The sequence below is a fragment of the Staurois parvus genome, unplaced genomic scaffold (assembly GCF_062004578.1).
Source record: "Staurois parvus isolate SC_StPar_1 unplaced genomic scaffold, SC_StPar_1.0 ptg001451l, whole genome shotgun sequence".
Lineage (NCBI taxonomy): Eukaryota > Metazoa > Chordata > Amphibia > Anura > Ranidae > Staurois > Staurois parvus.
In genome coordinates, this window is record NW_028319247.1 from 68639 (window position 1) to 94462 (window position 25824).

Sequence of the window (25824 nt, forward strand, 5' to 3'; positions counted from 1 at the left end):
TAATCATAAAACCCCTCTCACATAGATCAACTTGCTGGTAGAACAAAAAAAAGTGAGTAATGTATGGGCTGCCTAATCACCTGAATCACTTTTTGAAGAGAATAGGTCATACATTGTTTAACCTGCAGGAAAACGGTCACTTTAAAGTGGTAGTAAAGTGAAAAATCTTAAAATCCGCTGACAGACAGGGTTTTTATGACAGAAGAGACCCTAGAGGTCTCTTCTTTCATAAATGCCCCCACCTGTCTGTCAGAGGGTGATATGAGCCACGCATGCGCAGCTCAGACAACATTTACGGCCCAGTTTGTGTGCCGTGGCGATGTGATACCTGTGCGCATGCGTGGGAGTGATGTCACTTCTGCCCAGCCATTCAGGCGCCCAAAGATAGAACACTCGGAAGGAAAACTGGGTGAAGGTGGAAGCCGCTGGGGAGCAGGGAGACCCATGACAGCGCAGCGCTGGAGGCTCCGTGTGTAGTCAAGTCTGTTATAATGAAGTAGTATGTATGTGTACCATACGTTATGACTTGCCGGGAGACCCATTTCTTCTCTTTATCTCATAGGCTTTACTACTACTTGAAATAACCAGTATAGCTGTTTTTATTACCTTTATGCAACATCTCACACAAGTCTGTGACTGGACTTATGGAAAAGCTCTCTTTGCTGGTCGATTGTAGTCAGTGGTTCATGCACACCGCAGCGTTCATCCTTGCTCTGATCATCCGAAAGTCGCTTCCTGAGCAGTATGCCTTGTGTCTCCAGGGTGTGAGAGATCATCAGACCAGGATCACAGAGAACTGCTCCCGCAAAGGATCTGCCTGCTTCTACCACTTAAATGTACTCTTTTCCTAATGGGTTTTTCTAGCAGATTTTATTAGGCCCCATATTCTAGCCACGGTGCATGAGGCTCTAGTGCAGGGGTGGGCAAACTTTTTGACTTGAGGGCTGCAATGGGTTCATATATTGGACCCGGGGGCCAGACCAAGAGTAGATGAATGATGTGTATGTGTCATCCATAGTAAGTATAGTAATATTCCCTCATAGTAAGCATAGTAATTAATCCCCCATATAGTAATTCATCCCCCATAGTAATTCATCCCCCATATAGTAATTAATCCCCCATAGTAATTCATCCCCCATATAGTAATTCATCCCCCATATAGTAATTCATCCCCCATAGTAATTAATCCCCTATACAGTAATTCATCCCCCATATAGTAATTCATCCCCCATATAGTAATTCATCCCCCATATAGTAATTCATCCCCCATATAGTAATTCATCCCATATAGTAATTCATCCCCCATATAGTAATTCATCCCCCATATAGTAATTCATCCCCCATATAGTAATTCATCCCCCATATAGTAATTCATCCCCCATATAGTAATTCATCCCCCATAGTAATTCATCCCCCATATAGTAATTCATCCCCCATATAGTAATTCATCCCCCATATAGTAATTCATCCCCCATAGTAATTCATCCCCCATATAGTAATTCATCCCCCATAGTAATTCATCCCCCATATAGTAATTCATCACCCATATAGTAATTCATCCCCCATAGTAATTCATCCCCCATAGTAATTCATCCCCCATATAGTAATTCATCCCCCATAGTAATTCATCCCCCATATAGTAATTCATCCCCCATATAGTAATTCATCCCCCATAGTAATTCATCCCCCATATAGTAATTCATTCCCCATATAGTAATTCATCCCCCATATAGTAATTCATCCCCCATAGTAATTCATCCCCCATAGTAATTCATCCCCCATATAGTAATTCATCCCCCATAGTAATTCATCCCCCATATAGTAATTCATCCCCCATATAGTAATTCATCCCCCATAGTAATTCATCCCCCATATAGTAATTCATTCCCCATAGTAATTCATCCCCCATATAGTAATTCATTCCCCATATTAATTCATCCCCCATATTAAGTCCCCAAGTCCCCCCTGTGTCAATTCACAGGACTAAACGCTCAGTGTTCCTAGGGCCCTAAATGCTTGTTCTGACCCCAAGCACAGCAGACGTGACGCACCGTTGTCACCATCACGAAGTCAGTTCAGAGCAATAATGTGCAAAGATGTGAAGCTTACATTGAAGTGTGTGCCCGTGGCAATTGTTTACGTATCATCCAATGTGTGTTTAGATCTACTTTACATTGTTTGCCGTCTCTTCAGAACGATTTATTTTATACTTCAGTGGGATGATGTATGAAGGCAGCGTCAGGGCGTGGCATTTGGATGAATATTCAAGGGCACTCTTGTTATGAAGGTATCCCAGTTTAGGGAAAACGCTGGAAATTTAGGAAGAAGAGGGGCGGCAGACAGAGCCCACACAAAAGGCTTCATGTAAACCTGTGTCTACCATATCCAGTTTGCTACACAGAACTAACCACAGAGGGCCTTGGACGGGATAGTCCTTTAAGTGAACAATTAAGTACAAATACACATAGTAGAGGAAAAACAAACATTCGGTGATTAAACAAACCACAGAGATGTTGTGGCTTTGTTAATGAACTTGTATTGCTCAGAAAATGCACTTTTTGTTAATTTGTAATGTAAGATACATGTGGGCTGACCTCCAATTCTAACAATGCCAGCAGCTGTCATGCTGATCCTCTGTCATGAGTTCTTAGAATGGCTGACCCAAAGCAAATTCGCCATTGAAGGAGAATTAAACTCCGCTAATGTTTTCTGTAATGTGCTTCTGCAGGTTTATGCCATAAAGTAGTATGCACAGCGTATTCGCACTTTATGACAGACTTACCTGTCAAAGGAGGCCCTCTAGGGTTGAGCTGTCACCGCATCCCTAGTCCTGGGCGCTGCCATCTTCACCAGGCCTTCCTTTCAGGTTCACTCCCTTTGGCCCCTTGAATAACTGGGCTGTGGTGACATCACTCCTACACATGCGTATGGGAGTGACAGCATCGTGGCACAGAGCATAACTGTGCTGCAGGAGGATAAAACTACTGAACCATCATGGCATATGCGATTCTGGATGTGTTTTCAAACTCACAGATTAGCATGACAGGCTACATATTATGTGTTCCTATTGAGGTGGTTTACACAGATGCAATCCACACACATTGTGTTTTGAGTGCCATTATAAAAAGGGTCCTGTGCGAGTTTGTAGTGGTGCGTTTGAGACTTGCAGGTGATAAAGTGTCACATAGGATTGCTATTGACAGGAGATTTTTCGTTGAAGTCAATGAGAGGCGTTTTTGCACTGAAGTCAATGGAAGGAGATTTTGCATTGAAGTCTATAGGAGGTGTTTTTGCATTGAAGTTTATGGGAGTTGTTTTTGCATTGAGGTCTATGGGAGGTGTTTTTGCATTGAAGTTTATGGGAGGTGTTTTTGCATTGAAGTCAATGAGAGATGATTTAGCATTAAAGTCTATGGGAGGTGTTTATGCATTGAAGTCAATGACAGGCGTTTTTGCATTGAAGTCAATGACAGGCGTTTTTGCATTGAAGTCAATGACAGGCGTTTTTGCATTGAAGTCAATGACAGGCGTTTTTGCATTGAAGTCAATGACAGGCGTTTTTGCATTGAAGTCAACGGGAGGTGTTTTTGCATTGAAGTCAATGGGAGGCGTTTTTGCATTGAAGTCTATAGGAGGCGTTTTTGCATTGAAGCCAATGGGAGGCATTTTTGCATTGAAGTCAGTGGGAGGCATTTTTGCATTGACGTCAATGGGAAGAGTTTTTGCATTGAAGTCAATGGGAGGAGATTTTGCATTGCAGTCAATGGCAGGCAGTGTGTGAATCTAGGCACCAGGATACAATTTCTAGTCGACCTGGTGCCTGGGATTTGTCAGCCCTGCATGGTACTATTACTGTGTGTTTTTATTCTCACATGTTTGTAGTATTGTGGTAGACTTGCCTTCTCTGCCTTGTCTTGTTCATGTTATAACATAATCCCCTCACCACCCTGTGAGTGTCAGAAGCAGTTGTAGAATAACACTGCCAGAATCATTTCTCCGAGAATTCCTTGGCTGAAGAGATTTATATATTCTCCGAGAACTGGACTCTGCAGCAGACTGTCCCTTCCTAGCCCACCACCCGACCCACTTCTACTCACCTTCCCCTAGTGGCTTGCACAGCATCACATCCTGCCCTACGACGTCGTAATCATGTTTCACATATGAGTCACTTGTAGCTTTTTTTTGTTTAATTACTGTGATACAAGGATAAGTAGTTGGGGTCTACAGAAGATTTTGGGTTTTCCCTCAGAGTGCGGTTGTAGCTTAGCAACCTTGGTGTATTACTAAACAGAAGCAGGCAGATCTAACCGGCTTTGGTGTGCTTGTGTAAGAACGTAGTACTTTTGTGATGCTTGAGTGATTTAATTACATCTAATAATGCTTTGCACTATGCTGTCATTTGTAAGTGAAAGGAGCACAAAGGCAGCGATATTCTGCGGATGAAGTCACCAAGTTACCAATATTTGTTTTCTATATACACCATGCATCAGTACAGTTAGAAACAGTCCAATCAGAAGTGTAATATAAATATATATACACTCTGATACTGTAAATCTCACTGCATCTCACAACTCTGCCCCCTCCATGAATTGAATTTGTCTCTAATTTGAAAAAAAAAAATGGAAATCTAACATATACAAAACAATAAATAAAACTGTAACAACTGGCAGAGCTGATAGTAGCTGAGAGTTTCTGTAGGAGGCTGAAACGCTGAGAGACATAAGAGGCTGTAGGTAAGATTCAGCTTGTAGCAGCACTAAATGATCTGTTTTAAGGGTCAGTTCACACCATGCCCGAAGCTGAACTGAGCAGGAACATGCCGTGCATTCCTGGGAGATTCACATGTGGCTCTTGCGATTGCGATTTTAAGCCCATTCATTTTGAACGGGCTAAAATCGCAACGTGCCAAAATGACTGCATGCCCTACTTATTAAAACGCACTGTAACCGGATCGCATGGTACAAACGTATCATGCCGGCAGGTGTGGGCAAACGTACTGTGTTTGGGGTGACGCCCACTGCAGATCGAAAATGAAGGTGCAGCTTTGCATGTGGGTACAATTACACAGGAACGCACAATGTGTTGCTTTGCAATTCAGATGGGGGCATGGTGTGAACCGGCCCTAAGTGGACATGCTAACATAAAGGTTGCATTCTGGGGATTATTATAGTACCATTATCGGGCAACAACAAGTCCCAGGATTTCCGAAGGATGTAAAGGAAAAGTTTATTCACCAATATTTGAGATCAGCAAGTTGCTCGGTCTAGGCATAAAACCATGCAGGGTGAATAGAAGAGGTGTGATAACGATCGTGTCTTGTGTAATATATTTTATATTTTTCCACTAACAAATTTAAATTTCTTTTCTTGCCCAGCTCAAAGGTCTGCTCATGAACTTCCTCTGGTGGAAAGGCAGGACATTGACAGCTGTCTTGTATATGGGGGGCAGCAGATGATTCTTACCGGGCAGAATTTTACAGCCGAGTCCAAAGTTATCTTCACGGAGAAAACACCGGGTAAGTCTTGGCCCGTAACAGATATAGACATGTAATTACATTTAATTGCATATAATTACACTTTATGAAATCATAAGGTCACTTGGTCAGAGTCTGTCCCTCGCTGTCTGAAAACTGAAATTAGAAAGGAGAGGTGGGTAGAGTAATGTAGAACAAGCAATCCCTCCTCACAGCTTCAGCTTTCTCCAAAGAAGCCACAGTTTCCCCATTGTAGAATTATGAACACTGACTAGGCTGAATCAACTTCCCTTGTAATAGAAGAGACATGTAAATACCTTCAGTCTAATCTCTGTACGGTGATCAGTGACTGGGAAGCAGTGTTTTCAGCACCTAAACATACTTTGTGCTGTGTCTGCACCTATTGTCAAACAATGGCTGTGTTCTCTTCCCATTTGGTGTAGATGCAGCCAGGCACTCAGCAGCACAGACAGTCTCACAGCTCAGTGATCAGAATTAGGGTGTCTTTTTAAGCTTTAATGCAAATTGAACTTGGCTGATGTGCATGGTGCTGTGCGATACTCCAATACACAGGGCAAAAATCAGAGGACATTACATTACATTACATCGAGTTTATATAGCGCCAAAGGGTTTGCTCAGCGCTGTACAATAGAGGGGGGAACAATACATGAAACAGTATTTATATAGCGCTAGAAGGTTTGCTCAGCGCTGTACATTATAGTGGGGGACAGTACATGAGACAGTACAGTAACAAAACAATACACGAGGGGATCGAGGGCCCTGCTCTTTCGAGCTTACAATATAGGAGGGAGGGGGTAGTAGTACAGGAGGAAGTGGCTGTGGGGGATGGAGTGGTAGGAGGAATGAAGGAGAACGGCAGTTAGGTGAGGGTGGGGTAGGCTTCCCTGAAGAGGTGGGTTTTCAGGGAGCGCCTGAAGGTGAGGAGGGAAGGTGACAGTCTGATGGATTGGGGTAATGAGTTCCAGAGGATGGGGGAGGACCTGGAGAAGTCTTGCAGACGTGCGTGGGAGGAGGAGACCAGGGGGCAAGATAGAAGGAGGTCCTGTGAGGAGCGAAGGGTACGGGTGGGGTGATACCTGGGAATCAGGTTGGTGAGGTAGTTAGGGGCAGTGTTGTGAATGGCTTTGTAGGTCAGAGTGAGTAGTTTGAATTTGATGCGTTGGGCGATAGGGAGCCAGTGGAGGGATAGGCAGGGGGGGGAGGCAGAGGTGGAGCGGTTGGTGAGGTGGATGAGTCTAGCCGCTGAGTTCAGGATGGTCTGAAGCGGGGAGAGCCTGCACTGGGGTAGGCCGGTGAGGAGGGAGTTGCAGTAGTCGAGGCGTGAGATAATCAGGGAGTGTACGAGTAGCTTAGTGACTCGCACTGAAGCAAATATATAGTAGCAGCAGACAGTCAGTAGGATCCTACACCCATGCCTGTACTCACAATGTCCCTGGATACTTGGATACCTCCGTCCAATATCAGCTAGACACTTCTGTGAATTCCAAGACCACATCCTCAGTGTAGTCCCTTGATATGACTCCAGCTATTCTCAGAAAATAGACCCCCATCTCCCAATTAGCCAGGACCTCGATGAAATGCAAACCAGCTATACTGCCCGGAAGGGTAGCAACCCTGTCTGGGTAGGGACTTCTTCTTCTGGACTGCTGCTCCAGGCCCCAGACTATTTATGCACTCCTCAGCCACCTACTGGGCATCCCTGAGACCACATGAGAATTCAGGCCAAGGGTCTGCCTCTTCCAACCCACTACATTCTAGAATCTGCAAGAAGGCAGGGGGAAGCAGCCTACAAGACCCAGAACAGCCAAAAATAATCACACACCGCTCCAATGATTACAGAGGAGCTAAAGAACTAAATGTACCTGACCCTTTCTAGCAATCTGTTTAGCAGGATGCTACATCTATGAAAGAGAAAAAAGTAACAACCATTGTCTTATCAACTCTTTCCTGCCCTTATTGGTTGTTGGACTCTTTGCTGGACGGCAACCTCAGTGTGTATTGGTAATGTGTATTTTTTTGTAGTTCTCCATGTTAGAGAGCTGCAGTTGTATACAGAGGCTGTAACTAAACACAGGCCGATGTTGTTGTAACATCAATGTGTCTGGCACCCAGTCTCACCATTACCTTGCATAAATCTCCACAACACTGGAGGCAGCCTGAACTTTCTTTCTCTCTCTGATGTCATCGGGATATCCCAAGAAAACATTGCAAAACAGGAAAAAATCTAAGAGCTCTGATTGAGAAACAGTGCTGCTGCAAGCCAGTTGCCATAGCTCTGAGAAACGCAGGGAGACGGGGTGGAATCCAGTGTTTTGGAAGGTTCCCTCATGACACAATCCTCTGGAATCTTACAGATGGTAAATCCTCATTAACACAACAATCCAACGCATTTTCTCCATCCTTTCTGGCAGGGAGTACCATACGGGGGCGCAAATGGACTCCAGCCTGATTTTCTCCTCTGAAACTTCATTTTTTAAAGAGCATTTTTTTTTTCTTTTGGAATCCACCATAGAAAGAAAAGCACGTTGAAAGCTGCTCGGATATTCTGTTAATCTGGCATAACGAGAGAAATTCCCTATCCTCTGACTGACTCAGAAGCTCCATGTGACTCATGTTATTGATTGCTGGTTCCCAGCGTTCTGCATAAATGTATGGGACTGTGTTGAACGAATTGTTGTAAAGAGACGGGGCCCACCTGCTCAGATGACCCTCTTGACATTGGCAATGCCCTGATGAGCAACATGCTGCAACCAGATTTACCCTTACATCTTAATAAAGTAGTCAGAGCAATAATAGACTGTTCCTGATTAGGTGAACGTGGAGGTTGTTGTACTTTACAAATTCTTTTCTTTTTACTGCACTGTGCTATAGTGGTTAGCACATTTGCTTGCCTTTGCTGGGGCCCGAAGTTTACTGCCAGACAGGGACATCGTCATTCTTGGAGTTAGTGTGTGTTTCTTGTGCATATGTGGATTTTTTATCACATTCAAGATTGTCCCCGGTGCATGTGTATATGTGCTTGTATGTACACTATGTACTGCTGCATAAATCTGCACAGCATTTGTTTAATAAATACAAGGATTTATTTATTTATATATATATATATATATATATATATATATATATATATATAACTTTTTTTTTTTTTACTTTTTAAAGCGGTAGTAAACTGCAAAAAAAAAATCTTCTCCCTGCAAGTTAAGAGCATAATGTGCTGGTATGCATACTAGCACATTATGAAAGACTTACCTGAAAACGAAGCTGTCATGGCTCCCCGAGGCTTCCATCGTCACCCGCCTTTCCGGGTTCCTGGACTGCGGCCGTTTGACTAGCCGAGCCAAGGTGACGTCACTCTCTCAGGCTGCGGCATGGCTCTCTCAATGGATGGCACGTCATCCATTGAGAGCACAGTGTGTATGCACCGGTGACAACGCCAGCTCTGCTGAAGTAAATATCACCAAGACAGTGCACGTTTAGGAGATACTTACAGTACCTACAGGTAAGCCTTATTAAAAGCTTACCTGTAGGTAAAACATGAAAAAATGACTTTACTACCACTTTAATGCATGATGAGGGATTACCATCAAATGGTAAGGGAACAAGGCAGCGTTCTCAGTTCAAAAACATCTCTACAGCAGCCCTTGAAGTCTAGAAGAGGATCTTCTAAAGGCTGAAGATTTTTTTTTTTTTTTACCTTCTGCATGCAGCTCCTGCCAGCCCCCCTTATACCCGTTCTACCTACCTGAGCCTAATCTCAATCTAGTGCTGTGCCCAAAAGCCAAGGTAGCTGTTGGCTCCTGCTGCTGTCAATCACAGCCAATGGGGGGGCAAGACGCGCTCTGTGTGTGACAGGAACAAGCACGCACAAGTGCCCCCATAGGAAGCGGCTTGCTATGACGACACTGGAGGCAGGAGCCAAGAGTGCTGGCGGAGGACCAGAGAAAAGGAGGATCGGGGTTGCTCTTCTCCAAACCATTGCACAGAGCAGGTAAGTATAACATGTTTTTTATTTTTTAAAATTAAATTTGATCCTTTACAAACCATGTTAATTGTAGGGGTATATCAAATAAAACACAGGAGATGTAGAACCTCATCAGTGCTCCCCCAGCACACTGAGACCCCCACCTTTTATTTTGGCAACTGGGCTCTCAGCCGGGTGCATTTCTTGAGTGCCCAGGTAGCCCACCTTCCCACTTCCCGACCAGATTCCAGTGACCTAATGAACAGAAATCTACTTTCCTGCCATCCTTTTGGAGCAGTTGATCTGCACCAACACCACAGTTTGGGAACAAGATAAAACCCATCCATGACTACCCGATTCTTCCATGGCCACGTGTCGCAGCAACTACTTTAGTGAATTGATCCCAATTAACTCAAAGGTTACCGCATGCGATATGAAGGTCACGCAACTCATTTTTCAGAAATATTGCATGAGATAATAAAAGAGTCAGTTCATAAAAGTGGAAAATTGAATGTAAAGTAAATACCGCACATTTGTTAAAATAGTGAGATAAATACCAAAAAACATGAGATAAATCATTAAAGTCAGTTCATTACAAAAACACGCACATTGGTACATTGTATCACCGGGTGTTTGCTGGCTGTATTTTAGAAATATACAAAATAACAATGGGGGAACTCTGCTCTGTCCAGAATGTAAAAAGTATACAATGTATCTGTGTGATGAGTATACAATGTATCCGTGTGATAAGTATACAGTGTATCCGTGTGATGAGTATACAATGTATCCTTGATGAGTATACAATGTATCCGTGTGAAAATGTTCACTTCTGAGCTCAGGATTGTAAATAAATGGTAACATTTCATCAGAGGGAGATGGTTTTTGTGAATGAAAGCACACTAGAATGTTTTCATAGTTTCACAATATTGCTGTGTGCCTTCTGGTGCAGTGTTTGTCTGCACACAAAAAAAAAAAAAACCAACACCAGACATAACACAAAAAATGTAAGTGCTAAATATCGCAAAACATAAATATTTAATTCATTTAGTAAATAACGCTTGTTTTTTAGTGAATTGACTACTTTTGAGATAAATACCACACAAGTTATTTTAACTCAAAAAGTTCATGCAGTGTTTATCACCTAGTGAATTGGCCCCTTTGATACTTAAAGCGGAGCTCCACCCAAAAGGGGAAGTTCTGATTTAATGCTTTGTCCCCCGCTTCCCATTAAGGATTGGCACCTTTGGGGAGCGGGTACCCGAATTTGACAAGTACCCGCTCCCACTTCCACTGTGATTGCCTAGGCTATCAGAAGCGGAAGTTGTCCCCCCCTCCCTCCCCATAGTCTTCTAGAACACATGACAGGTCCCAGAAGACTGTGGGGTCATTCACAAAGTGCTGCGCTTCTTGCGCATGCGCAGTGGACACCCGGCTATGAAGCCACAAGCTGTCACAGCCAGGTGCCCAAACTAAAGATGCCGGGGAGAGAAGACGGCCGGTGAAATCAGTGGTGTTGAGCACACGGCTACACCGAGGGACAGGTAAGTGACTGTATTTTAAAAGTCAGCAGCTACAGTTCTTGTAGCTGCTGACTTTCATTTTTTTTTTTTCATCTGGATCTTCGCTTAGATATTTATAGTTTTCTTGGGTACTTCTGTTTAAAAACACAACTGCTACATTCTTCCTCATTCTAGATATGTAATATTATACACAGGCAATAGTCAAGAACCATGCTGCGATTAAAACACACATTTGGAGCATTTTGTTATCATGTGTAATTACTAGATGCCATGTGTTACCTGTGTAGCTCACATCATAGGGAGCCATTTGTTCTATCTGTAATCATTTGGGTTTTACTTTTATAGAAGGAATTTCTTTTTTATTGGAAATGAAAAAAAAAAAAGGTAGTCTTGCAGTGCATGTGGCAGTACAACCATCTTTTCTGTAGTCAGCATCATTTCATCACAGAATATTGCCACAGGTTACATATGTCCCTTTTCTGACTGACCAACCCAAAATATTTTTAATGGGAAATGCAGCCCTCTTGAAAACTGAAACCCAAGAATGTAACTTGGTAAATCTGTATGGAGGGGAATTCCAACAAACTCCCTCCTTTCGAAAGCTTTTAACATTTGCTTTATAATCATATCGTTTGCACTTTTTTACATCTCACGTGGTTTGGCTGCATGTACAGTTTAGCTGCTAAACCGCATTACTTGCTGTCAAGTGACTCATCACTCTCAATATCAGCAGAGCCAGATATAAAGATAAGAGTATAAAATATGGAGCAGGAAGTGAAAGGAGGTTGATGGCTTTGCTGGTGAAGTTTCTGAGAATCCAAATTGAGGTGACTGAAGCCGGATTAGTGCACTTACAGCAAAAACAATTGTGTGCTGTCCATAATACTTTTCTTTCTTTTCACTGACTTCCACATTCTCGGGACAAGCTTTCGTGGTGTACCGCTTCTACAGGGTCCAAGCGGTACTTTGATGATGGGGGACACACCCCAAGCGTGTCCTGACAATTTGGATATTAGTTCAGATAAAAAAGTATCATGGACAGCACTCAATTGTCCTTGAGAATCCAGCAACACTTAGAATTTAAAGTGAACCTGTTGTGTTCTGCTTCTCCAGGAAGGTTGGTATCACTGTGGCAGTTTTACTGCATCTACCATCTCCTGCTGCTGCTTCACCTTGGATAGAGGTGGGCACAATAATGCAGAATTTAAGAGACTTTGGGGGGGATTTACTAAAACTGGAGCATTCAGAATCTGGTGCAGCTCTGCATGGTAGCCAATCGGCTTCTAACTTCAGCTTGTTCAATTAAGCTTTGCTCAGGCAGGCAGATGGGGAGCTGTGCTTAGCTGAGAAAGCTCTTCCTGAAGACTCCTGGTATGTATGACATCATTTTAGCCGAGGTGAGAAAACTGGAAGCAACTGTATGTAAAAAAAAAAAAAGAAGTTTAAATCCAGTGAATATTATTTGCCTTCCCATCTACTAATACTAGCAGCATAAGGATTAAAAATAATGTGGTTCTAAAGGCCGAAGGTTTTTTACCTTCATGCATTCTATGGATGAAAGTAAAAAACCTGCTCTGTGCAGCATCCCCCCCAGCCCCGCCTAATACTCACCTAAGCCCCCTCTCGATCCAGCCATCTGCACTTGAGTCTCGGCTATCCCAGGATTCCCTCTCCTCATTAGCTGGGACAGAAGCAGGAGCCATTGGCTCCCACTGCTGTCAATCACAGCCAGTGTGCCAATGAGAAGAGAGAAGGGCAGGGCCAAACTGCGGCTACTTGTGTGAATGGACACACAGAGCAGTGGGTGCCCCCATAGCAAAGCTGCTTGCTGTGGGGGCACCCAACAGGAGGGAGGAGCCAGGAGTATTGGCAGGGGACCCAAGAAGAGGAGGATCCGGGCTGCTCAGTGCAAAACCACTGCACACAGCAGGTAAGTATAATGTTTTTGTTATTTAATTGAAAAAAAACATTCAAGTCTTTAGAATCACTTTAATGGTGATTGAGGGAGTTTAGTTTCACTTTAAGGGGTTACAGTGTCTTCTGTTGTCAAGAAGGGTAGAATCTTGAAGTATCTTCAGAGAGGCCCAGCGGAGATTTTATAGATTTGTGTATAGACGTGGCTTCTACTTATTGGAAACTGGAGCGACCATTGATTGAGATGTTGGCTGCTTTATTTCAAAACTCATCAAGCAATTGGTGTTGATATAGTTCAGCCGTGGCAAGAGAAAGAAGAACAAAAAGAGCCTTGATTGTGTAGACAGCCGAAAAGACTGACATCATAGTTTTCATTTCATCACAAATAATGGAAAGTGTTGAATTGTGCCAGTAACACCTAATTTGTTGCTTCACCTATGAGATAAGAGAAAGCTGCGCCTTTGTGAAGGCTTTTGGTTATCCAGAAACGGTGTCATTTTGGTTTATTCCACCCAGTTTTTCTCACACTTATGTTTCTCATACTGATCGCATGACGCACTTTGTGGCTCCCGTCCGCCGGATAATGCAAGTGTTTAACGTTTCACAGCTCTTTGCTTTACCGCCAACCCTATTACTTCTCGGGCCTATGGAGAGTTTGCATTTTCAACACCCTCGTCAAGCATAATTAGTTTAGTGAAACCACACTTTATGGGAACAGTTTCTGGACTGGTAACAATTTTCCAGGAGCCATTGTTGTGTGAGCAGTTTTGATGCTTGTATAGAATGCCAGGGCTATTTAACCCAGGAGGGAAATCAGAGTTCCCGAGCCGTGGGCTGCTTCCAGTTCAGTGTCCCAAAACATTGCGGCAGTTTCAGAAAGAAAAGGTTTGTAATAGAACATTTTTTATTTTAGCGCATTTCCATCAAAGAAGTGAGTTTTCATGCACCGATAGCCATCGCTTCCTCCATCTGTCCTCTTCCCCCCCTATAAACTAGAACACAGATTTTCTGATGATGCGGCCTACTAAAGTCACCCAAGAGCAGTCCTTCACCTACATTTCAATGAGAAGCCTGTCTTGGGAAAGCATGTTCTCTGTTGAAGGCCAGGGAATGAGCTGCCCATGAGCAGTATGATGGTCCCTAAAACAGAAGGGCATGCATATACAGTGGTGGCAGTCACATACTATATGGCTAATGCTACTTGTAGATTGGGTGCGAACGCCGGAAGGAGATTGCTGTCTGTAATCTAAACACGGAGAGAGATTTCACCAGAACACCACTTGCAAAAAAATGTTTACCTTTATTCAGACATCAGTGAGAGAATGTCATCAGCCAGCATTGGGGAGCACACAGGTCACAGCAAAATGAAGACCAATTTGTGTTGAGGAAGGGGCTCTGTGCGGTTCTACAAATGGTTGGTGATATTTTCCTGATGTCTAAATAAACAAACATTTTTTGCAAGGTGTGCTGGTCAAAATTTTATGTGTCCTCTAAAATAGTGGGTTGCCATTTAAACAATGCCAGTGCAATTGGAAGTCTGTATGAGGTTGTCATATTTCTGAGTTTTGCTGGAGCCATTACCACTAGTTGTAGTTTACATGCCACAGGCTTCAATGACAAAATACAGCTCTCTGGAATGGTTCATAGACTTGACAGCATGATAATTCTTATTTAATCTGCAAGTAAACAGTTTCCACAAACCCAGGGAAGGCCAATGATTGTGTTTTGCAGAGGATTCCTATGTGAAATCTTTTTCCTTCTTTCTTCTTCCTTCGATCTTCTTTTTTTGTCCTTTTTCTTCTTCCATCTCCTTCTTATTTCTTACTTTGTACATCTTTCTTCTTCAATCTTCTTTCTCCTTCATCCTTCTTTCTTCTTCCATTTCTCTCTTCCTTTTTCTCCTATCCTTCTTCTTCCATCTCCCTCGTCTTTCTTCTTCCATCTCCTTCTTCTTCCTTCTTCCATCTCCTTCTATCTCCTTCTTCTTCCTTCTTCCATCTCCTTCTTTCTTCTTACTCTTTTCTTCTTCATTCTTCTTCTTTCTTCTCATCCATTTCGCTCTTCCTTCTTCTCCCATCTTTATTTTTCCATCTCCTTTGTCTTTCTTCTTCCAACTCCTTCTTCTTCCTTCCTCCATCTCCTTCTTCTACCTTCATTCTTCTTTCTTCGGCCATCTCCCTCTTCCTCCTTCTATTTCCCTCTTCCTTATTCTCCCATTTTTCTTATTTCTTCTTCCATCTCCTTCTTCTACCTTCATTCTTCTTCCTTCTTCTCCCATCTTTCTTCGTCCATCTCCCTCTTCCTTCTTCCATTTCCCTCTTTCTTCTTCTCCCATCTTTCTTCATCCATCTGCCTCTTCTTCTTCCATCTCCTTCTGCTTCCTTCATTCTTCTTCCATCTCCTTCTTCTTCTTCCTTCTTCCATCTCCTTCTTATCTCTTCTTCCATCTCCCTCTTTTTTCTTCTTCCATCTGCTTCCTCTTTCTTCTTCCATCTGCTTCTTCTTTCTTCATCTTCTTCTTCTTCCTTCTTCCATCTCCTTCTTATACCTTCATTCTTCTTCCATCTCCCTCTTCCTTCTTCTCCCATCTTTCTTCATCCATCTCTCTCTTCTTTCTTCCTCTATCTCCCTCTTTTTTCTTCTTCTATCTTCCTCTTCTTTCTTCTGATATCTCCCTCTTCTTTCTTCTTCAATCTCCTTCTTCTTACTTTTTCCATCTCCCTCTTTTTTTCTTCTTCTATCTGCTTCTTCTTTCTTCTTCCATCTGCTTCTTCTTTCTACTTCCATCTCCCTCTTTTTTCTTCTTTCATCTCCTTCCTCTTTTTTCTTCTTTCATCCCCTTCCTCCTTCTTCTCTTATCTCCTTTCTTTCTTGTACATAGTGTATGAAATATAAACTTATGATTCTTGAAAATTATTAGCATTGTTATTCAGTGAGTAAATGCTCTGTGTTTTTGTGTTTTAGATGGCCAGCAAATTTGGGAGACCGAGGCAACAGTGGATAAAGACAAAAGTCAGCCTGTAAGTTATAACAACCTAGTTCAAACCTTTGAGATTAGAAAGATAGACAGCCAAATGTGTTGCAGAAGATGACATCCCTAATCCTGCTAAATGATAAAGGCAGGGGAGTAGTTCATGTGCAAAACACACATTCCTGAGGGCATCAAACCTCTGTTTTCCTTGTATTAAAAAAAAAAACAGTTCATGATCATGAAGTGCCTCCTGCGGTAAAAAGTAAAAAAAATTGAGCTGTTCATGAACCTTAGAACTGCATTGATTGCCAGCAAAGAAGAGCCCTCTGAGCATGAAATGTACCACAAGGGGAGAGGCTTTCAATCTATTGCCTAAAGATGAAATAAAAATCTATATAAAGTGTTTATAAAAATGGATTAGATTCAGTTGTGCATACCGCTGGAGTACTGAGTGCCTCCAATCTCCTCTCTCATTTTAGAGCATGCTGTTCGTGGAGGTCCCGGAATATCGCAACAAGCACATCACCTCTCCAGTGAAAGTCAACTTCTATGTTATAAATGGCAAAAGGAAAAGGAGCCAGGCTCAGCACTTCACCTACCACCCAGGTAGGTACATGACTGCCAGAATGCTTCACATTAAAACTTGTATTTCATACATCAGATGATATTGAACTTGTGAGAAACCTACAAACAGAAGCTGTCACTCTCTTACTTCTGGGCTCCATCAGTTTCAGGAGAGAAATTTCAATAGCATTGACATATAGATTCAGCTGCTGCCCCAGGAACTAACATGTTGCTTGGAAGTAGGAAAGGTCACTTCCACCGCGGGGTCCATACACACTGGCCGTAAACAAACGCTGCTTCTAGAGGAGTTTAGCATTTTGCCTGTAGAACTAATGTTATCCTATGTTTCCATGCCCATTAGGCTGTTTAGAGGCATATTTTATGTTCAACGTTTAGAAAATGTTCTGTTTTGCATTTTTGACAGAAAAAAACACTAAATGTGCCTAAAAATTAAACAATGTTCAAAATTAGTGTTTTTTTCTGCCATGTTTTAAGCTAGTGTGCATGAACCCTTAAGCTTCTCCCATGGTCATTCTGCTCTGTGGCAAAGGTCCTTTGTGTCCATATTGCGCACAGTGAAGGCCAGCAGCCGTTTTGTAAGTTCCCTTGTTGACTTACGAGGAACACAGTGCTGGGATTACCCTACTGGGTGATAGGCCTCCGCCTCTCACAACTCCAATCACACCTACAACATGGCAGCCCTTGCTACACAAGGATGACACTCGCCTCTTAAAGGGTGAATCAAAGCCTTTTCTGCTGTTTTGGTGCATTTTCTTTGGTCTACTTAGAGTTCATATGTAGGGCAATGAGCAAGATTATATTTCTTCTTGCGTATCTGCAGTACCAAATACAAATGACTTGATTGTTGGGCAGATGTTTGGTTTGTGAGTCACTCGTCCATGTATACAAGTATAGTGGTTTAACATCGACTTACTTTACTGCACGTTGGTGGTCATTAGACTTTCACATCATGATTCATGCCAGCAGGGAAATACGCTGACTAATGAAACGCATGATCCTAAAGAGGCTGCATGCATTGTAGTGGTTTTTTCTCTTTCATGTGATTTAATCTATGACTATTTGACCCCATTGTGTAATTCATTATTATTCATATAATCGTTGACAAAGGCACACAACCATGATCTGAATGGGAAGGGGGCAATAAAGCTCATTTCCACTTTCAGCTAGGCCATGGAACATCATCCCTTTTTAAAGTAACATAAATTTTCTAAAAGGTGAATTCTAGACAGATATAAAATTCAGCATTTATTGTTATTTATTCATCAGGGTATTGTTTTAGTGCAACTAATTCACTTCCCTGAATCTTGTAACCCTAGAAGTTGATTTAGGATAGATTGGATCAGCACAGTAATGTGTAGTACACAGGATCAGAAAATCTTACGAAAAATACCGCTTTCGAAGCGATCGTACGATAACCTGATCATTGGTACACAGCTTCCATCCGAAATTATTTGAAGGGACAAGCACGAACATTTTTATCGTATGTATGATTTTGGTTCAATCAGTACAAATTTTCATCCAAAAATACAATACAAATGCATTACATTACTTCCAGATTTTCTTTCTGAATTTTCTTAACTGTAGTAACCTCTTCACTTTCAATATGAGACTAGCATAAAAACAACGGACGATCATTCGTCCAATATTCTCATTGTGTGTATGGGGCTTAAGGCACCCAGGCAGGAACGTGGTGATGGAAGGAGAGGAGAAACATTATCAGCTGGGAAGTGAACAGGCTGTATTGCATAACTGCAGTAAAGGACATTAAGCTCTCTTTTGTGTGTGTATATATATTTCTCTAACATGAAGCAGATGACAGTTCCGCTTTAGGCCTCATGCACACGGGGCGTTTTTGCAGCTGCTGTTTTGGGCATCAGGCGTTTTCCATCCCCAGCATATTATCCTATGTGTCCATGCACACACAGGCTTTTATCAGCAGTTCTTGGCAGGGGTGATTTTTGGCTGGAAACAAAAATAGAACTACCGCATTTGAAGAAGCGTTTTTCATTGTTAAAAATGCTCTAACGCAGTTAAATGTGACAATTCAGAATTTAGCTGCATTTTTGAGCTTCAAGCTTTTTCATCAATCTTTTTTTTTATCAATATTATAGCAATTTATTGCTAAAAATGATAATGCAGCTAAACGCTAATGCAAAAACGCGGCAAAACTCAAATTTTTAACACTACTGGCGTTTTTATGATGTCCTGTGTGCATGAGGCCTTAAGGTCACCGATTTGACTGTCTGGCAGAGCTGTGTAAATCTGAGGACTTCCCAAACAAAATTTGACCAGGAAAACAGCTCCAGTACATGTATGCCTAGGGTCTGGCTTTAACTTTACTTGTGAGCTTTACCTTTAACTTTACCTCCGTAGCACAACTGGACTTGTTGGTTTTGGACACAATGGAGTTAATTTACTAAAACTGGAGAGTGCAAAATCTAGTGCAGCTCTGCATAGAAACCAATCAGCTTCCAGTTTTTTGGGGGTTTTTTTGTCAAAGCTTAATTGAACAAGCTGAAGTTAGAAGCTGATTGGCTCCCATGCACAGCTGCACCAGATTTTGCACTCTACAGTTTTAGTAAATCAACCCCAATGCTTTCATATGTCAGCCATATAGACAGTTTCCTCAGTACTTAGGCAGGACGTGACTATGATCCAAGGAGCTTCTGAGGTTGCTTTCCGCAAAAGTGTGGTGGATATTGACTGGTCTTTTCTCCACCACAGAGAGCAGTTATCCCCACTTTACGTGTTTTACACATCATAATCCATATAAGCAGGTCTTAGATTTGTCTGATAGTTTACAGAGATGTTGGCAATTTTGATCTTGATGGTCCTTTTATTTAACATTGTAGTCAAATGATAATAGACAATGCCGTTTTTTCAAATGTCTGTTCCTGATTGGTGATAGGGTCACTTGAATTGCTCCCACTTGAGCCACCAGCCAAGGAGATCACTCAACACCAGTACGAAGATATTAAAGCCACAAGTTCTTCTTCTGCATCCAGCTCTGTTCTAAATATGTCATTTTATCAGAATACTATTACTACAGCCTCTTCAGGGAGTTAGAAAAGGTTATGTTATGACTGTTTTGTATGTTGGAATGGTGTTTTTTTGTCTATTAGGTGTCTTTTTCTGTTATTGATGTAAAAATTTTAGGATTTAGGTAGGCAACATCTTAAAAATACAGGTGATATTATTTAGCCTTGCCTTTTTTAAATGAAGACATTTGTTCCTTGGCACCTTTTTATTACCAGCAAGCTCCTCCTCCTGTGTTGGATTACATACTAATAGACAATGTTATTTTTCTACTTGCATTTCAGTTCCATCCATTAAAACAGAACCTCTTGATGAATACAATTCTCCCATCGTGGCCAGCAGTGCACACAGCGGCCTGGGGCCTGTTCCACAGAGTTACTACTCCCAACATCCATTGAATAATGATTCTCCATCCTGCCTGGTGGCCAACTTAGTCTCCTGTCAGCAAGTACGACCCGGTCTTCCATCGCCTGATTCTCGATATCCACAACAGAGTCCATCAGTCGCTGCTTATCAGAGAAGCAAAAGTCTTAGCCCCAGTCAACTGGGCTTCCATCAGCCTCCCCTGGTGGCCTCACATATTGCTGTCCCCGATGCTCACAGATCAGTTCTGGTCCACGCTGGCTCTCCTGTCCATACTGCAGCCAACCCGCAGCCATCTCCAGTCATTCATTTTTCTCCCACCAATCACCAGATGAGGTGCGGAAGTCACCAGGAGTTTCAGCACATAATGTGCTCCGACTTCACTCCTAGTCTGTCACGGCCCAGCCAAGCGCAGAGAATAAGCCCCAGTTCCTACCCAACAGTAATCCAGCAACAGTCCAGCAGCCAGAGGCCTCCGAAAAACATTCCTCCAGGCGCAGAGCAGAAGGAAATCTTACCTTCTGGTGTCACTGTAAAGCAGGAGCAGAACCTGGACCAGGCATATCTGGATGACGGTAAGGTCCTACTGTTTGTGGCAATATGGTCTTATGTAGAAGTGGAGGGTCACACCCTATTGTCTGCAATTACAGAGGTCATATCGGTGCGGTTACAACTTGGTCGGAGCCACACCGATTTCTAAATTAGTACATGCACTACTTTTGGTGCAATTTGCATAGACCTCTGTGTCAGATGTCTTGCACATCTCACCTCAAATCGTCAGGTCACCTGACTTTGAAATCGTGTGACCTAACTGTAAGTCGCACGATTTCAAAGTCGGGCTTGATGTGACCGGGGGGTTAAAAGGAATGATAATTGGCAAAGTGTGACAGCCAATTAGATATTGTCTTAAATCTGATTGGTTACTGCTCTTTGCTTATTGTCTGTTCTCTGCCCAGTAATGCTTTGTCATTGTTTGCCTATATTGGTTTCTTTTTTCAGCCTTCTGCTTAAATATTCAGTACCTCTTATATAAACGTGTGTAAAAGATGGTGTCTCTATTGTCCATAACAGGCAGTCAGAGTCCCATTGGTTGTGGCATCACAGACAGTTCAGGCACATGGGGTCTAAATGCCAGTACACAGCCTTATCTGGATACTTTATTGCCATTCCAGTTTAAAGTGACCCACATAAGTGAAATGTAAACATCGGTAAAGCAGGCCATAGATCATCCTATTGTTTTACTTCCATCATGGGTGGAAGGAAAGTAAATTATGCAATTCCCTCATCAACACATTTTATTTATTTATTTATTTCAGGTACTTATATAGCGCCATCAATTTACGCAGCACTTTACATATATATTGTACATTCACATCAGTCCCTAACCCTCAAGGGGCGTACAATCTAAGGACAATTTAGACAGGATCCAATTCACCTACCAGCGTGTCTTTGGAGTGAACACATTCAGTGTTCATGCGGGAATCCCTCCTTTGGCGATATTGTGTTTTGCTGGCAGGTAGCTTTCCTGGCCGGCAGGACATAATGATTACTACTAGCACCTACTGCCATTGGCAGTAATCACATGTAAAAAATCCTACAGGCTGGTTGTTCCTAAGTCATTCAAGGGATCAATTTGGGTACAAAAAGTCTGCCCATATATGGATTGAATCTCGGGCAGTCCTTGCTGAATCTGCTGATATTCCATCTATCCATGGCTGGCTTAACCCATTTGCTGCCAGTGGGGGGGGGGGGGTTGCACACAGCGGAGTGTTTTTACACACAATCCAATGGCTGCAGCAAGCGAGATTGTGTGTAAAACTGACTAGCAGACTCCTGCCAGGCAGGTGGAAGAATTTGGGCACACACCCCCGGTGTGACACGGAAAGCGACAGGTATGACGTCACTTCCAGGTCTCCATATCACTTTCCCCGGCTAGCATAGCTGAGAATGAATGTATTGCAATGCGACCTGCATTGCATTGCTTACAGAGGAGACATCGGGGGTCTTCTATACCCTGCATGTCTTAATAAAGAGAACCTGTCACCAAAAAATCATCATAGTGGACTTTTTGTCCCCTATGTAATAAAAAATTGTAGCCAAAAAAAAAAATGTAATTGCAAAAAATGAAAGTTAACCCAAGCACCCCCCCACATGTACGCATGTATGAATGTAAGCACGTATTGTGAACACCTACGCATGAAAGAAATGAAAGTTACCCAAGCACGTAAACCACACACACACGTATGAATGTAAACACATGTATCGTGAACGCCTACATATGAAAACGTTGATTATGATACACATGTGACATTGCTGTACATGACGGAGTGAGAGCAATAATTTTAGCACATAACCTCCTCCATAACACTGAACTGACCTATAGCGGCTTTTGAAGCGTCACCTATCGAAAATTTTGGGTATTGAAGTTTGTTGCCATTTAATTGGCACACACAAGTGTAAGGTTTGATATGTTGGGTATCTATTTACATCTTTTATATTTTACCAAAGAATTTGATAATTCACTTTGTTGTGTTTTTTACTGAAATTTTGCATTTCCTAGCCCTTTGTGGTAATATCGTGTGACATAAAAACATTGAAACTACCACTATTTTATTCTCTAGGGTGTCTGCTTTCAGAAATGATATCATGTTTGGGGGTTTTATGTAAACTTCAGGCCTAAAGTAAACGCAAAAAGGTCTCTGGCAGCTAAAAAGGTTAAAGAGGGGATGGAATACTTACCTCTTTTGCACTACTGAATCCACCCCAGGACACGGTCCCTCCGAGTCTACTGGAAACCTGACCCTTCTGGCAGTGTCACCCCCCCCCAACCCCGTGTCCCTTGCAGTTCAGTGTCAGTCTTCCAGTGAAGTTCGTGCAATGATTTCTCAGCAACAAAGCGACATTCAGCAGTGTAGACGGCCAGAAAGATAAGTTTCCGTCTTTAAAGGTGCGTGGCTTTGCTGAGAAGTATGACTTGTGTGACAGGCTGACTGTAGCTGTATTGTACTGATTGCACAGATGTCCCAAAGTGATAATGTCTGTTTTCGAAGTACATAAATGAGTTCATTTTGATGAGACAGCCAAGGTTTCTATATAATTACACGTATACAGACATTCTATGACGTAGGTTAGCTTTGGCGCTGTGCGTCTCTCCGCTTGTAGGACTGACGGAAGTCTGTCATTTCACAGCAATGCGATCTTCTCTCAGCCACTGCATGGTTAACGGTCCTGATTTTCCTTTGGAACATTTAACACGACATTGATTTGTAATGCTTGTAGCCTGAAAACTTCACACCGTGTTTTCCATGTTACATGTTGGCGTGTCATCTGAAGCAGATGGATCGTTCTGATGGGCCACAACAAGTGGCTTCAGTTATTCATGAGGGGATTTTCTGTTATTACAATGTGTTATCACACAGTCAGGTTGTAATTAAATCCGTCATAAACTAAAGTTGCATCGTTAGCGGGATCAACGTTACTACATTCTGGCATTGTCATTTAGGAGGAAGGAGGATACGACTCTACCAGGATTAAATGGCAGTTATACCCTGTCAGTCAGGCAGCCGAATGAGCTTCCTGGATCCGCTGGTTAACTCATTTTTTTTCTAATTAAAGGAGACCTTGCCTTAAAATGCATGGTGTCCTTGTTTGTTAGACTCGTGGGCTCCTCGCCCTGTGAAATACCGCATTACATCTTATAAAAACAAATATAAACTCTCCTGCTTGTACCTCTAGCACCGAGTCTGGGTCTACCAGCCAAATGAGAAAAGGCTGGAGATCCACACCTCACATGAGGACACCGTTGCACAGCACTGCAGCATTTCCTTACAAGAATTGGGGAATTATTATTATTATTATTATACAGTATTTATAAAGCGCCAATAGTTCGCTCAGCGCTGTACATTACAAAGGGAGACAGAACATGTGACAGAACAATACCAATACAATGCAAAACATGAGGGGATCGAGGGCCCTGCTCTTTCGAGCTTACAATCTAGGAGAATTAAGTAGATAACAGTTTTATTGTTGATGTTCTATTCCGGTATTTTTTTTCCTGTAACATTGATATACAAGTTTGAAATTTTTTTCTGAAAACTATACTCACCTCTAAAGCTGGCCATAGATGGGCAGCACAATGGCTAAATGGTTAGCACTTCTGCCTGGCAGTGCTTGGGTCGTTGGTTCGAATCCCAGCCATGGCACCTCCTGCCTGGAGTTTGCATGTTCTCCCTGTGTCTGCGTGGGTTTCCTCCGGGTACTCCGGTTTCCTCCCACACTCAAAAGACATGCTGGTAGGTTAATTGGATCCTGTCTAAATGTGCCCTTGTATATGAATGTGAGTTAGGGACCTTAGATTGTACACCCCTTGAGGGTTAGGGACCAAGGGCGGACTGACCATTTGGAAACTCGGACACCGCCCGAGGGCCCGGGGTCAGTAGGGGGCCCCATGAGATGCCCCTGGAACCTTTTTCATAGGCTTTTTTGAGTTTGGGCAAGGACACAGGAGCTCCATGATCCCCTATTGCCCAGGGGCCCCATGAGTTGTCAGTCCACCCCTGTTAGGGACTGATGTGAATATACAATATATATATGTAAAGCGCTGCGTAAATTGACGGCGCTATATAAGTACCGGTTCAGCAAAGACCACTTGAATTTTTATCCATCTATGGCCGTTCCCGCTCGGGAGGGGTTGATCTAATGATTTACTTCTCTCGAACGGGACTGTTGGTATATTTTTGTTTGATCAGCACTTGCAGCAAATCGGCTCCAGCACTGAGCAGCGTATTCTGACAGCTGGAGGAGACTGGCGGCTGTCAGAATACAGTAGCGAAAGCGGGGAAGATTACCTCACGCACCTCACCAACCTGTCCATAGACGAATCAAATCACGGCTGGTCCCTGCTGAACTGGCCCGAGATTCGATCCATCTATGGTTGGCTTTACTGGGTAAAAAAACAGTTGGATGGTTCATTGCACATTTGAGGAAATGATCTATTTAAATACAGATAAGGACACACACAGCTGCAGGCCACATATTATCAGGGCAGCACATAAACAGCGGCACATTGACTGGTACACTGTTGTTTCTTTGTTGTGGCCCCGCAGGGCATCGTAACCACTTCAGATGTAGACTGTAGAGTGCTGGTGCCTGTCTTCTGCCAGCAGGCTTTTGGCGTCTCTTGACCATGGGAACGGGGAGCTGTGATTCAAATTCTTTGCCATCTTGCTTATAGACATTTTTCTGAGAATGGAGAAGAGCAAAAAATTAAAACCACAAGATTTCTGCGACACATACAAGACCCCCAAATTAGCCTTTCTATCTGAATATTTCTGCGGCTAACAGCTAGCAATCGCCCCTTTCAAATCTTTAATAGTAGATTTTATTATTAGAATATCTGACATTCTAGAAGAAGCTAGAAGAATTGTTGCATGTATGTGTATGGACCATACTACACAGAAACGTTCTGCCAGGAAGATACAGCATTTATACATCAGTATAGACTAGGTTCACATTTGTACCATGCGCAAAACTTGCATTCCCGCAAAAATATTGAGCATTCATTTTGCAGATGCATAGCAAAGCTATTAATTCTTAATGGCACCCCAACACATCTTGTAACGCGTGCACAAAACTGCAAGCCCAAACACATCCTAGATTGTAAGCTCCAAAGAGCAGGGCCCTTGAACCCCTCGTGTTTTGTTCTGTTACTGTCTTGTCTCATGTTCTGTCCCCCACTATAATGTACAGCGCTGAGCAAACCTTTTGGCGCTATATAAATACTGTATAATAATAACACTAACAAAGTACCCTGCATTTTGGTGTGGTGCAATTAAAAAAAAAAGAAGGTGGTTGTACGGCTTTGGTGTGACCTTCATGTATAGGGCTGCCCTAAACATGATACACAAAAAGGTGTGCACACCATCACAATGCATAGGTTTAAATGTAGCCTCATACTCCCTCAGGAAGTATTATTTATATT

At 42.6% G+C, this 25824-nt stretch overlaps 1 protein-coding gene and 1 long non-coding RNA gene across 3 annotated transcripts in view; one reads left to right on the plus strand and one right to left on the minus strand.

Moving 5' to 3' along the window:
* Nucleotides 1-25824, plus strand: part of LOC149435901 (nuclear factor of activated T-cells, cytoplasmic 2-like) — a 133582-nt gene that overhangs the window by 53770 nt on the left and 53988 nt on the right. For both annotated transcript variants that reach the window (XM_089662264.1, XM_089662263.1), the window contains 4 exons: nt 5375-5515; nt 15854-15909; nt 16340-16466; nt 19766-20419. In XM_089662264.1, coding sequence (XP_089518390.1) covers nt 5375-5515; nt 15854-15909; nt 16340-16466; nt 19766-20419 — 978 coding nt within the window. The remainder of the gene's footprint in view (nt 1-5374; nt 5516-15853; nt 15910-16339; nt 16467-19765; nt 20420-25824) is intronic.
* Nucleotides 24822-25824, minus strand: part of LOC149435902 (uncharacterized) — a 400776-nt gene continuing 399773 nt past the window's right edge. Inside the window, exon 6 of the long non-coding RNA XR_016308350.1 lies at nt 24822-25085. This is a non-coding gene — a long non-coding RNA (uncharacterized LOC149435902). The remainder of the gene's footprint in view (nt 25086-25824) is intronic.